General features: G+C 40.9%; 1 protein-coding gene across 5 annotated transcripts in view; it reads right to left on the reverse strand.

The window, feature by feature from the left end:
* Window positions 1–14,011, reverse strand: part of TMEM255B (transmembrane protein 255B) — a 143,907-nt gene that overhangs the window by 37,304 nt on the left and 92,592 nt on the right. For all 5 annotated transcript variants that reach the window (XM_029604623.1, XM_029604627.1, XM_029604624.1 and 2 more), the window contains one exon: window positions 7,154–7,234. In XM_029604623.1, the coding sequence (XP_029460483.1) occupies window positions 7,154–7,234 (81 nt within the window). The remainder of the gene's footprint in view (window positions 1–7,153; window positions 7,235–14,011) is intronic.

The following is a 14,011-nucleotide window of genomic DNA, read 5'->3' on the forward strand; positions in this document are numbered from 1 at the left end:
CCCCAAACCAAATAAGCCTGATACTTCACTTTCAATGCATATCCAGCATAGCTCCCTGCTTCAACGGCAGGGGAGAAGAAAAACTGATACTTCACGCATACCCAGCATAGCTCTCTGCTTCAACGGCAGGGGAGAAGAAAAAAGGATTCGCACTCACAAAGCGGGGAGTAGCTGGCTTGTTACGGCGGTTACTACCCCAAACCAAATAAGCCTGATACTTCACTTTCAATGCATATCCAGCATAGCTCCCTGCTTCAACGGCAGGGGAGAAGAAAAACTGATACTTCACGCATACCCAGCATAGCTCTCTGCTTCAACGGCAGGGGAGAAGAAAAACAACCAATAAGGGCTGTATAACATAGTCTGGGTAAAACAAATAAGCATGGGTGTAGCTTGCTTATTGCGGCGGTTACTACCCCTACTACCCCTAACTAATCAAGCTTGATATTTCACTTGGATGCAGCTCCATCACTGCTCTCTACATTAATGGTGGGGGTGGAAGGGAAATAGAACCAAAGAGCTAAGAGAAACAGATAAGTATGAGAGAAAAAATGTGTGAAGCTTGCTGGGCAGACTGGATGGGCCGTTTGGTCTTCTTCTGCCGTCATTTCTATGTTTCTATGTTACTCCCTCCAAAGCCCACAAGTGCTGATGTAGCATTGGCAGGATCAGCCCCTGCATTTTCAAAAGGATATTACGCGAGAAGCTTCCCTTAAAAATATGTGTCCCCCATGGGCAGAGTTCCACTATAGTATTTTATAATCTGTGCGAATCTGCTCCATGTATATCTGCTCCCCAACATATGTGTGTATATTTCAGTATGCACAAATTTTCGCAATGCATTCAAAGCACGTACTCTCTCTACCTATTTTATAAACATTTGTGCATATATTTTACATGCGAAAAAATATAACTTGTATGCATAAAACCATGATCTACATACAAAAGTTATTTTTTAAAATATGTGCGCATACTTGAAACCACAAAAGTTTTTCGCTACCTCCAGTAGTTCACCCAGTTCATCTGCAGTTCACCGAGACCCTCCTAGTACTTTACCCTGAACTTCCCCAGTTTCACTCAGAGCTGCCACCCAAAATCAACTGCGCTGGTTAATTAGCAGGTGGCTTTGACCTCTTAAGATTCTTAATAGGGTCATTGGTTGCACAGAGAAGTTTTCAAAACCTAAGCATTATTATCCCCTTAGGAGGTTGATACAAATCAGAAAAACAGAATTTTACCAGCAGCTAATTTCACTTTTTTTTGCTATTCTTGGTTTGGATATTTGTAAATTTAATTTCTATTCCAGACTTTTTCTAGTTTTTTGGGGGTTTTTTTGTGAAACTTAACAGACTTATTAAAAAATGTGTCAGAGGAGGTTCTGCATGAAAAAAGTTCTGCAGTATGAATCTGCTGAAAATTCAAATTCAGGATTTCAAGTTCACCCATGTCTGTTATTGTGCACGCAAATCTGTTGAGATTCTATTTTTCAGGTGTTGACGTATGAGTTTCAATCGCCTTTTATGAGATCGAAAGGGATATTTTTTGTTGTTGTTGCTTCTTTAGGTTTACCTGCTTGTTTGGGCTTTCCGTTCAATTGGAACAGACCTCTTTTGGGCTATGGAACCATGAGACTTCATAACTGGCTGGGGTTTGTTCCCCTTATTTTTATAATCCTCATCCCAATTTACTTAGCCTAGCTCAAGGCAAGGCAACTCCAGTCCTCACGTGCCACAGTCCAGTTGGGTTTTCAGTATATCCACAATGAACATGCATAAGATGTATGGGCATGCAATGGAGGCAGTACATGCAAATGCGTTTCATGAATATTCAGTGTGGATAAAACCTAACCAACTTGGCGGCAGTTGAGGATTGGAGTTCTACCCCGGCCTAGCCATTGTAGTGACAGACTTGGTCTGGGGCCACAAACCATGGCTCCCTCCAGAGGTGATAATGTGGATCCTGAATCTGGGCTACCAGGTGGCAAGTGATGGTTGGGGCTAGAAACAAGAAGGATTTTCTTGACCAGTGGAATATGGCTCTCTAAAGGCTCTTTGGCATTTTTTTGTTCCTTATTTCTGATTACTATAACTTTTCCCAAACTTGGTTCTAGAAAGAAGAGAATGCAGTCTACATTTTCAAAAATATTTAAACAAGACTATGTTATAATGTGACTAAAATAGTACATGTTTAGAGTTAAACCTCAGTGGTTTCCACTACCAGCTGCTGAGTTACTCTAAAAATATATATACACAATAAATAAAATTGTAGAAGGCTCTCTAGTTGAATCTAATTTGACTCTCACAGAGCTGCAGGACAAAATATTCAATGAGGCACTCTACTCTCGTAAGTGTGGAACCAAGTCCTGCTTTATTGCAGGATTCAGTGCACCACTGCTCTCTGGTTGCAAACTGTTGGACTTCTTCTGGATCCTGTGTAGCCTAACACTGCACACCGTTTACCCTTGAGAGAAAGAAAGAGGCAAAGCAGTGATAGATAATAGCTTTTTACACATTTTCTTCCAGCAGCAGTCTCTGAAGTATCTTACTGGAATTGGTGGTCTGGTTAAACACAATGGCAAACAGCCTGACGTTAATAGAGTTTCATTTCAACCCCCCTCTCGTCCTCTCCTTCCCCCCTTCCCGTAATGTCTGCTAATCTCATGTGAAAGACTGGAGAGACTTTGAGGGCATACATCCAAGCACGAGTGGGCTAGCCAATCTTCTCAAATATTTATTGACAGTGGAATGTTGTAACATGTTTTGTATTTAATCGTTCGTTTATTTTGGCAAGCACTTTAGTTCTCAATTATTAACAGCAAAATATTAAATATCTAGTTACAGTATATGACAGACAAAACCAGTGCAATCATGATGTTTATTTTTGGTATAGATTTTTTTGCTTTCCACAAAATAATAATTACCATTACCAGTAGCAATGCCAAGAAGAATCCTACATGAAACTGATTAGAATTGCTTTCTTGTCCTGTAATGAACTCCTTGCAGGCGCAGTACAGGAAACTGAACTGGAAAGAGTGACATTCCTGGCCTCCGATGCCGAACAATACAGGCTTTCCCGACAATCCGTGTGCGTTATTTACTACAAAACACAGGTTTCTTAACAGAAAGATGTGAATAGATTCCAGCAGAATATTCTGAAACAACAATGAAGCCAACAATGATTGTTGTAAAGGACGTATGATACATTTGGCAGATGTTATACTAGAAGAAAATCTACTAGAAGAGAAACATACTAAAAAAAAAAATGGATGTGAGTCTTGGGGGGGAAAAGTTGGTCTCCCTCTCCTTCAGTCTGAAAATTTGGGATTTTCAAGATCCAGACTCAATCTGGATTAGCACATCTCTGCTAATCTGATCCATGAACCACAACCATGGATCAGATCATTTCTACTTCACATTGACAGACCATTGGAAATGACCTCTTCTATTTTATTCTTATGGTCTTGCAGCCTCCTAGGAGTTCAGCCTGATCTTCCATCACCATTCCAGAGCAGCCCTCACATGTAGAGGTTGGGCTGAGCATCGTCCTTTGTGATGGCGAGGAGGGTACAGGCACAGAAAAAGTGGGAAAAATTGGCAAGAAAGTGACAAAGGAGATGATGAGTTTATAATAAAAAAACAAAGGAAGTGTGCACAGAGGAAGTCGTAAGAGAATGTTGGAGGTGTAGAGCTTTGGAATCTCTTGCCTAAGGAGATTCATTGGAAACAAATTATTTACTTTTCAGGAAGAAAGTGAAAACTTGGCTTTTTCCAAATGATTAAAACAATTATACGGAGTAAGTATGATGGGGAGGTACCTGTAATGGAGAAGGTTTTCATGGGTAATGATTCAGATGGACTGAATCAAATCACGGTGAACCTAGAAGATGTGGTAGACCTGATTGACAAACTGAGTAGTAAATCACCTGGACCAGATGGTATACACCCCAGAGTTCTGAAGGAACTAAAAAATGAAATTTCAGACTTATTCGTAAAAATTTGGAACCTATCGTTAAAATCATCCATTGTACCTGAAGACTGGAGGATAGCAAATGTAACCCCAATATTTAAAAAGGGCTCCAGGGGCGATCCGGGAAACTACAGATCGGTTAGCCTGACTTCAGTGCCAGGAAAAATAGTGGAAAGTGTTCTAAACATCTAAATCACAGAACATATAGAAAGACATGGTTTAATGGAACAAAGTCAGCATGGCTTTACCCAAGGCAAGTCTTGCCTCACAAATCTGCTTCACTTTTTTGAAGGAGTTAATAAACATGTGGATAAAGGTGAACCGGTAGATGTAGTATACTTGGATTTTCAGAAGGCGTTTGACAAAGTTCCTCATGAGAGGCTTCTAGGAAAAGTAAAAAGTCATGGAATAGGTGGCGATGTCCTTTTGTGGATTGCAAACTGGCTAAAAGACAAAAAACAGAGAGTAGGATTAAATGGACAATTTTCTCAGTGGAAGGGAGTGGCCAGTGGAGTGCCTCAGGGATCTGTATTGGGACCCTTACTTTTCAATATATTTATAAATGATCTGGAAAGAAATACGAGTGAGATCATCAAATTTGCAGATGACACAAAATTGTTCAGAGTAGTTAAATCACAAGCAGATTGTGATAAATTGCAGGAAGACCTTGTGAGACTGGAAAATTGGGCATACAAATGGCAGATGAAATTTAATGTGGATAAGTGCAAGGTGATGCATATAGGGAAAAATAACCCATGCTATAATTACACAATGTTGGGTTCCATATTAGGTGCTATAACCCAAGAAAGAGATCTAGGTGTCATAGTGGATAACACATTGAAATCGTCGGTTCAGTGTGCTGCGGCAGTCAAAAAAGCAAACAGAATGTTGGGAATTATTAGAAAGGGCATGGTGAATAAAACAGAAAATATCATAATGCCTCTATGTCGCTCCATGGTGAGACCGCACCTTGAATACTGTGTACAATTCTGGTCGCCGCATCTCAAAAAAGATATAATTGCGATGGAGAAGGTACAGAGAAGGGCTACCAAAATGATAAGGGGAATGGAACAGCTCCCCTATGAGGAAAGACTAAAGCGGTTAGGACTTTACAGCTTGGAGAAGAAACGACTGAGGGGGGATATGATAGAGATGTTTAAAATCATGAGAGGTCTAGAACGGGTAGATGTGAATCGGTTATTTACTCTTTCGAATAATAGAAAGACTAGGGGGCACTCCATGAAGTTAGCGTGTGTGTGTGTGTGTGTGTGTGTGTGTGTGTGTGTGTGTGTGTGTGTGTGTGAAGAGAATAGGAGTCTGTGTGTGTGTCCCACGTGTAAGACTTAAGGACTTTATAATCTAGGTGGACATCAAACAGCTTTTTCTGAACTGTAAAGTTCAAATGTTTCCTGACCTTTCAAGTTCTCGAGATAGGATTGCTATTTGTGCTAAAATTTCCTTGCAAATGCTTGATTAAGGGGTCCACAATGCCACAAACAGAACAAGCTGTAATTGACAGTTAAAGGAAATTAACTCTCACATGTAGACAAACACCTTTATGCCACCAATGTGATCTTAAAGGGCTGAGTTGAATGAAAGTGAATCCCATATCACTAGATCATATACACAGTTTATTTCCTTGACAAGAAAGTGAACAAATATGTTAATTACTCAAAAACCCCCAACTCATTTGTAAAGAAAATAATTTGGGAGCAGAGTTTAAGAACTGTAACTTATTATTCGAATTGGCATTCATATACAGGCCAATACAGAACAGTGCACTCAGCCAAGCGCACCATTAGCCCCCGTTTGGCCACGCGTTTTTGACGCGCTATTATTACCCCTTATTATATAGTAAGGGGTAATAGCGTGTGGAAAACGCGCAGCCAATCCCCCCGAAACTAATAGCGCTCATCACATGCAAATGCACATTGATGAGCCTATTAGGTAGTCACCCGCAATACAGAAAGCAAAATGTGTGGCCAAGCCGCACATTTTACTCTCAGAAATTAACTCCTGCCAAAGGCAGGAGTTAATTTCAGACGGCAACGGGCAAGTGTACAGAAAAGCAGAAAAAACTGCTTTTCTGTACACCCTCTGACTTAATATCATAGCAATATTAAATCGGAGACCCTAAAAATTAAAAAAAAAATCTTTTAAGAAAAAAAAAATCTGCCCGCGGCCTGCGGGTTGGAAAATGGACGCTCAATTTTGCCGGCGTCCATGTTCCGAACCCGTGGCTGTCAGCGGGTTTGGCAACCGACGCCAGTAAAATTAAGCGTCGGCTGTCAAACCTGCTGACAGCCACCGCTTCCACCAATAAGGAGGTGCTAGGGACGCGCTAGTGTCCCTAGCACCTCCTTATTAGTGCGGGCCCTAATTGAAATACTGAATCACACGCCCAGGAGAGTGACCTGGGCACACGTTGGGAGAGCGGGTGCTCGTCTCGGCGCACCGGCGCTCCTGCGCAGTTTACTATATGGGCCTGATTGTGAAAAAAATGGCATTGACTAGTTGTTTGATAGGCAATACAATACGAATGGTATAACACTGATAATGTGCAATACAATCTGTCAGCTTCAGGCCTATCTATGTGTAGGAAATCAATTGATTTATCCCATGCAAAGGCAAAGTTTACTACAAGTATTGTCATGTTTATTGGAAGCCAACAAAATAATGTCTGCAGTTTTTTGGTTTTTTTTTTCAAAGAAAAAAGACCATGTTTTGGAAGGTAATAACTTACATCCTTTTATATTTTGGTGGTTTCAGGAAACTGCAAACTACTCCAAACTGATGTCAAATTAAGGCTCTGTCAGTGTACATTTCTAAACTCTCCCTGCAAAGAATTCTAGGACATTTACATCTGCTGTTTTAATGAGAACACTGGGATTACATAGCGAATGGAAGGCTATAAACTGGGACTTTTACAAAATTATGCAAATGGCCTAGGCATGAACAAACAAACCTATAAATAAATGAAATGATCATGGGGGTGGAGGGAGAGGTGAAAGAAGAGCTAACATTGGTATAAGTATAGAAATTTATATGCTTATCTATCCAAAGTGGTAGAGAACGAGAAGGGAAGACATCTGGGAAGACTGGAAGGGCCAAACAGTCTTTATATGTCGTCATCTACAATGTTACTAGCTATAGCATCCAAGAATTCTCAGCTGCTATCTTTCTTTACCTCTGTTTGGTAGGCGTCGTATAGGAATCCTATTCCACTTGAATAAAACTGGCACCTCCCTGAATACAAAGGTCTGGGCTCCTGAAAAGAACAAAATATTAAGTGATACATTTGCAAATTAATAAATGATTACTAAAAGCAAAAGAACATATTTTTATTTATTTATTTATTTATAGGTTCTTTTATACCGAGGTACGTAAAGGAATACATCACCTCGGTTTACAGTGAAACAATAATTTAGCAACCAGCTTTACATGTAACAGTTTAAAACAGTAAAAACAATTAACTGAAAAGACTTTACAGAATATGCTGACTTCATTAACTATGAAACTATTGAATATTAATAATTAAGTATTACATGGGAACAAATTAACTGTCAAAATCAAAACTAACGTCTTCTTAAGGTAAAAATACAGGATTAAAAGACAGGGGGGGGTATAGATTAGCTGTATGATGAAGATTCATAGTGTGAATGCTTGTTCAAACAACCACGTTTTAAGGTTTTGTTTGAAGGTTTTGTGGCAGGATTCTATACGTAGGTCTAGTGGCATGTGTTCCAGATATTGATACCAGCAATGGAGAATGCGCGGTCTCTGGTGGAAATGAGTTTGATGTGTTTTTGAGGATGTACAGCTAATTTCGCTTGGTGAAAACTTCTAATAGGTCTGTTGGATGTGCGAATTATGAACTGATCAGAAAACCATTGCATCTCTTGGTTGAGAATTGATTTGTGGATGAGTGACAGAACTTTGAAAGTAATTCTGTAGGATACTGGTAGCCAATGTAGGAACATGAGTGCTGGAGTTATATGTTCATGTCGTCTTGTATTAGTGATTAAACGCGCAGCCGCATTCTGCAGCATCTGTAGCGGTTGAATTGTGCTTTTAGGCAGACCCAGTAGTAGTGCATTACAATAGTCAATTTTAGGTAAAATTGTAGCTTGTAATACAGTCCGGAAATCCTGAGAATGTAGTAATGGTTTAATTCTTTTCATAGTATGTAGCTTGAAAAAGCCACTCTTAATTGTAGTCGAGATGAAATTCTTCATTGTAAAATGGTTATCAATTATGACCCCAAGGCTTCTGCCGGCACCGGGGAAGTGCACAGAAAAGTAGTAAAAACTGTTTTTCTGTGCACCCTCCGACTTAATATCATGGCGATATTGTCGGAGATCCCAAAAGTTAAAAAAAGTAAAAAAAAAAAAAATTTAAAATCAGCCCCTGGCTCGCGGGTTGAAAACCGGACGCTCAATTTTGCCGGCGTCCGGTTTCCGAACCCGTGACTGTCAGTGGGCTCGAGAACCGACGCCGGCAAAATTGAGCGTCGGCTGTCAAACTCGCTGACAGCCGCCACTCCTGGCCAAAAAAGAGGCGCTAGGGATGGGCTAGTGTCCCTAAGCGCCTCTTTTTACCGCGGGCCCTAATTTAAATATTTTGGTTTATTGAATCACGCGGGCGCTCGCCCGCTCTCCCGCGAACTTTACTGTATCGGCCTGTTAGTAATGATGGCGGAAAAGGACCAGATGGTCCATCCAGTCTTCCCAGCAAGCTTCTTATAGTAGTTTTGGCCGCTCCATGCAGAATACCCCCATGTTTCTCTCAAGGGTAGTAATTGCCGCTCTGTGCAGTTACCCCCAGGCCTTATAATAAGGGTAATAATATTTACGATCAAACCCATAAATTATTGTTAGTAACATTTTTACTGGGTGAGGAGCCTTCATGAGAATTCAGACAATGCTGCCTGAAGTTCTTTGCTTTGGGACTTGGCCATAGAAGCCGTCCTGTGCCTTTTCCCCTTTATGTCTGGGTGTCCGTACCCCAGGCCATAAAAGTCAGGGCCCATGTTGGTTATCTGCATCCAGTTCCCCTTCTTCCCCCCCCCCCCTTAAAGCTTGGCCACTCCTTTTCTAAGTTAGTTCTGTTGGCTTCCCTCTTTGAGAGATGAGCATGCAGGTTTCTATACGGAAATCAACATCCAGGTCCTGCTTTCTGCTCCACTCTGTTGGCACACTCTTCTTCCCTTCACTGCTCCCCTTCCCCTCCTGCACTCTCCACTGATGTTTCCTTGCCTTTCCCTCCCACCTGCCCTGCTCACATCTCCCAGCTCTACTTCCCTTCCACTGATACCCCTACATCACATCCTCCTTCCTCCTTTGGAGAAGTCACCCTGGTCCCACTCCCTCCTCCACTGATGTTGTATTATCCCCTTTGCTACTACTGTTCTGCTCCCTCTCCTTTCTCAATCCTCCGCTAAGGTCATCTCACTCCTCCCCCTCTGTCTATACTGCTGATGTTGCCCGTGCCTACTCCCTCCTACCTTAGTTGATGCCTCCCCTGTCCTTCCAATGATGTTATTCAGTTCTCCCTCTCTTCCAGCACACCCTGCTGATACCTCCGTGCTTTGCATCCCTTCTATCCACTAGTGTCTCCCACCTCCACTCCCTTTCTGTTCTACTCCAACTAATATCATCCCACTCCACCCTTCTCTCCTAACCCCTCCCCATGACACCTTTCTAACTCTCCTCCTCTTCCTCTGATGAATATAATCTGCTCAGATCCTTTATTTTAAACATATCTTATGAACAAGTGAATGATGACATAGACTTAATTGGCATCTCAGAGACATGGTGGAATGAGGACAACTAATTGGACAGTGCTATACCGGGGTACAAATTATATCGCAATGACAGAGAGGAGCACCCGGGAGGCAGTGTGGTGCTTTATGTCTGGGATGGCATAGAGTCCAACAGGATAAGCATCCTGCATGAGACTAAATGCACATTCGAATCTTTATGGGTAGAAATCCCTTGTGTGTCGGGGAAGACTATAGTGATGGGGGTATACTACTGTCCACCTGGTCAAGATGGTGAGACGGACAGTGAAATGCTAAGAGAAATTAGGGAAGCTAACCAAATTGGTAGTGTGGTAATAATGGGAGATTTCAATTACCATCCAACAAAAAGTGCAGACAAACCAGATCAAGTCCCAATCGAGAATGAATTCCAAATAAAAGTTTATTAATGTGTTGTATGTTTTTGATTCGGCAACTCCACTGGCTTAAATTACAAGCATCTTTTTACAAAAGTCCCCCGACACGGTCCCGTGTTTCGCCAGAGGCTGCATCAGGAGGGACCAAAGACTTCACAGGCAAATCTATAAGTAAAACATATAAACGATCAGGACAAAAAATGGACTTAATGCCAACCCACAAGAGTAATACATGTCACATTCAACAGGTTACCATACCATACTTCTAACATGGCAGGGAGTGCATTAGACCTCAATACAAGCAGGTATTTAACCCTAACAGAGTTGGGCGCGAAACTCAGGTGAAACGATTGCGATGCTCCAGGGAGCCAATCAACGGCTCTCCCAACCCTGAAGCACCAATGACAGTCAAGTGAACAGGTGCCATTCAAGTTCTTGATTCAAGCCATTGGGTGTTACAGTATCTAGGGTAAAGATCCACCTTTGCTCCTTACGACCTAAATGTTCAGCATAATCACCACCCCGAGATGGACGGGGGACTTTTGTAAAAAGATGCTTGTAATTTAAGCCAGTGGAGTTGCCGAATCAAAAACATACAACACATTAATAAACTTTTATTTGGAATTCATTCTCGATTGGGACTTGATCTGGTTTGTCTGCACTTGTTGTTGGATAGTATTTGTTGAAGTGCAGCGCGTGCTCGCTGTTCTTTTGGCCAGATTTCAATTACCCCAATATTGACTGGGTAAATGTATCATTGGGACAGGCTAGAGAGATAATGTTCCTGGATGGAATAAATGATAGCTTTATGGAGCAATTGGTTCAGGAACCAACAAGAGAGTGAGCAATTTTAGATCTAATTCTCAGTGGAGCACAGGACTTGGTGAGAGAGGTAACGGTGGTGGGGCCGCTTGGCAATAGTGATCAAAATATGATCAAATTTGATTTAATGACTGGAAGGGGGACAGTAAGCAAATCCAAGGCTCTCATGCTAAACTTTCAAAAGGGAAACTTCGATAAAATGAGAAAAATTGTTAGAAAAAAAACTGAAAGGAGCAGCTACAAAGGTAAAAGGTGTGCAAGAGGCATGGTCATTGTTAAAAAATACCGTCCTAGAAGACAGTCCAGATGTATTCCACACATTAAAAAAGGTGGAAAGAAGGCAAAACGATTACCAGCATGGTGAAAAGGGGAGGTGAAAGAAGCTATTTTAGCCAAAAGATCTTCATTCAAAAATTGGAAGAAAGATCCAACAGAAGAAAATAGGATAAAGCATAAACATTGGCAAGTTAAATGTGAGACATTGATAAGACAGGCTAAGAGAGAATTTGAAAAGAAGTTGGCCGTAGAGGAAAAAACTCACAGTAAAAACTTTTTAAAATATATCCGAAGCAGAAAGCCTGTGAGGGAGTCAGTTGGACTGTTAGATGATCGAGGGGTTAAAGGGGCACTTAGAGAAGATAAAGCCATCGTGGAAAGATTAAATGATTTCTTTGCTTCGGTGTTTACTGAAGAGGATGTTGGGGAGGTACCCGTACTGGAGAAGGTTTTCATGGGTTATGGTTCAGATGGACTGAACCAAATCACGGTGAACCTAGAAGATGTGGTAGGCCTGATTGACAAACTGAAGAGTAGTAAATCACCTGGATCGGATGGTATACACCCCAGAGTTCTGAAGGAACTAAAAAATGAAATTTCAGACCTATTAGTATAAATTTGTAACCTATCATTAAAATCATCCATTGTACCTGAAGACTGGAGGATAGCTAATGTAACCCCAATATTTAAAAAGGGCTCCAGGGCGATCCAGGAAACTACAGACCGGTTAGCCTAACTTCAGTGCCAGGAAAAATAGTAGAAGGTGTTCTAAACATCAAAATCACAGAACATATAGAAAGACATGGTTTATTGGAATAAAGTCAGCATGGCTTTACCCAAGGCAAGTCTTGCCTCACAAATCTGCTTCACTTTTTTGAAGGAGTTAATAAACATGTGGATACACGTGAACTGGTAGATGTAGTGTACTTGGATTTTTAGAAGGCGTTTGACAAAGTTCCTCATGAGAGGCTTCTAAGAAAAGTAAAAATTCATGGGATAGGTGGCGATGTCCTTTCGTGGATTGCAAACTGGCTAAAAGACAGGAAACAGAGAGTAGGATTAAATGGACAATTTTCTCAGTGGAAGGGAGTGGGCAGTGGAGTGCCTCAGGGATCTGTATTGGGACCCTTACTTTTCAATATATTTATAAATGATCTGGAAAGAAATACGACGATGAGGTAATCACATTTGCAGATGACACAAAATTGTTCAGATTAGTTAAATCACAAGCAGATTGTGATAAATTGCAGGAAGACCTTGTGAGACTGGAAAATTGGGCATCAAAATGGCAGATGAAATTTAATGTGGATAAGTGCAAGGTGATGCATATAGGGAAAATAACCCATGCTATAGTTATACAATGTTAGGTTCCATATTAGGTGCTACCACCCAAGAAAGAGATCTAGGCATCATAGTGGATAACACATTGAAATCGTCGGTTCAGTGTGCTGCGGCAGTCAAAAAAGGAAACAGAATGTTGGGAATTATTAGAAAGGGAATGGTGAATAAAACGGAAAATGTCATAATGCCTCTGTATCGCTCCATGGTGAGACCTCACCTTGAATACTGTGTACAATTCTGGTCGCTGCATCTCAAAAAAGATATAACTGCAATGGAGAAGGTACAGAGAAGGGCAACCACAATGATAAAGGGGATGGAACAGCTCCCCTATGAGGCTGAAGAGGTTAGGGATGTTCAGCTTGGAGAAGAGATGGCTGAGGGGGGGATATGATAGACGTCTTTAAGATCATGAAAGGTCTTGAATGAGTAGATGTGAAGCGGTTATTTATACTTTCGGATAACACTGGTAAACAAAGTTTTTTTGTTTCCTTCAGGCTTTTTGGTGTTCCAAATAGATTTTTTTTGATGCTGATCACAGATATTACTTCGAAATTTGTACATTATGTAAGGTTTTTGAGAAATGACCAATTTTGTATTACAATATTTGCGGCAAATGTTTCCACGCATAAGTGACGCCAAGATAAAAGAAGGTGTTTTCGTTGGCCCACAAATCCGAGCTGTGATGAAGGACACCCACTTTGATGGTCTTCTGCAAGGTACAGAACATGTTGCGAGGACAGCCTTCAAGAATGTGGTTTGTAACTTTCTATGCAACTATAAGGCAGCAGACTATGTTGAACAGGTTGAAAATCTGCTTCAGGCATACAAATTGATGAAGTGCAACATGTCATTGAAGATGCATTTTCTTCATTCCCACTTGGACTTCTTCCCAGAGAACCTTGGCGCTGTGAGTGACGAACATGGTGAAAGGTTTCATCAAGACATTGTCAACATGGAGAAACGGTATCAAGGCAAGTGGAACCCCTCCATGCTGGGTGACTATTGTTGGACTCTCATCTGCGAAGCATCGGACAGTGATTACAAATGAAAATCTGTGGCAAAACATTTTTAGTTTTGTTTTCTGGAGCCAACATTGCCATTATAGCTTATGCCACTATAGACATGTAACAATGCTTAATGTATCTCACAGTTTTCTGGCAAATGGTTCACGATACAGACATAATAAATGCATATTTAAGTTCAGTTTGTTAAAATCTACTTTTTTCACCGAAGTTTGTGGAGGAAACAAAATGTTCCCAGAAATTTGTTTATTTATTTATTTAACACTTTTTTATACCGACCTTCATAGTAAATAAACCATATCGGATCGGTTTACATAAAACAAGGGTATAACAGAAGCAATAAATAAAAGTAATTAACAAGAGAAGAGAATAAGATAAAGTTACATTTAACAAGGAGTAAAAACTTGGGA

The sequence above is a fragment of the Rhinatrema bivittatum genome, chromosome 5 (genome assembly GCF_901001135.1).
Source record: "Rhinatrema bivittatum chromosome 5, aRhiBiv1.1, whole genome shotgun sequence".
Lineage (NCBI taxonomy): Eukaryota > Metazoa > Chordata > Amphibia > Gymnophiona > Rhinatrematidae > Rhinatrema > Rhinatrema bivittatum.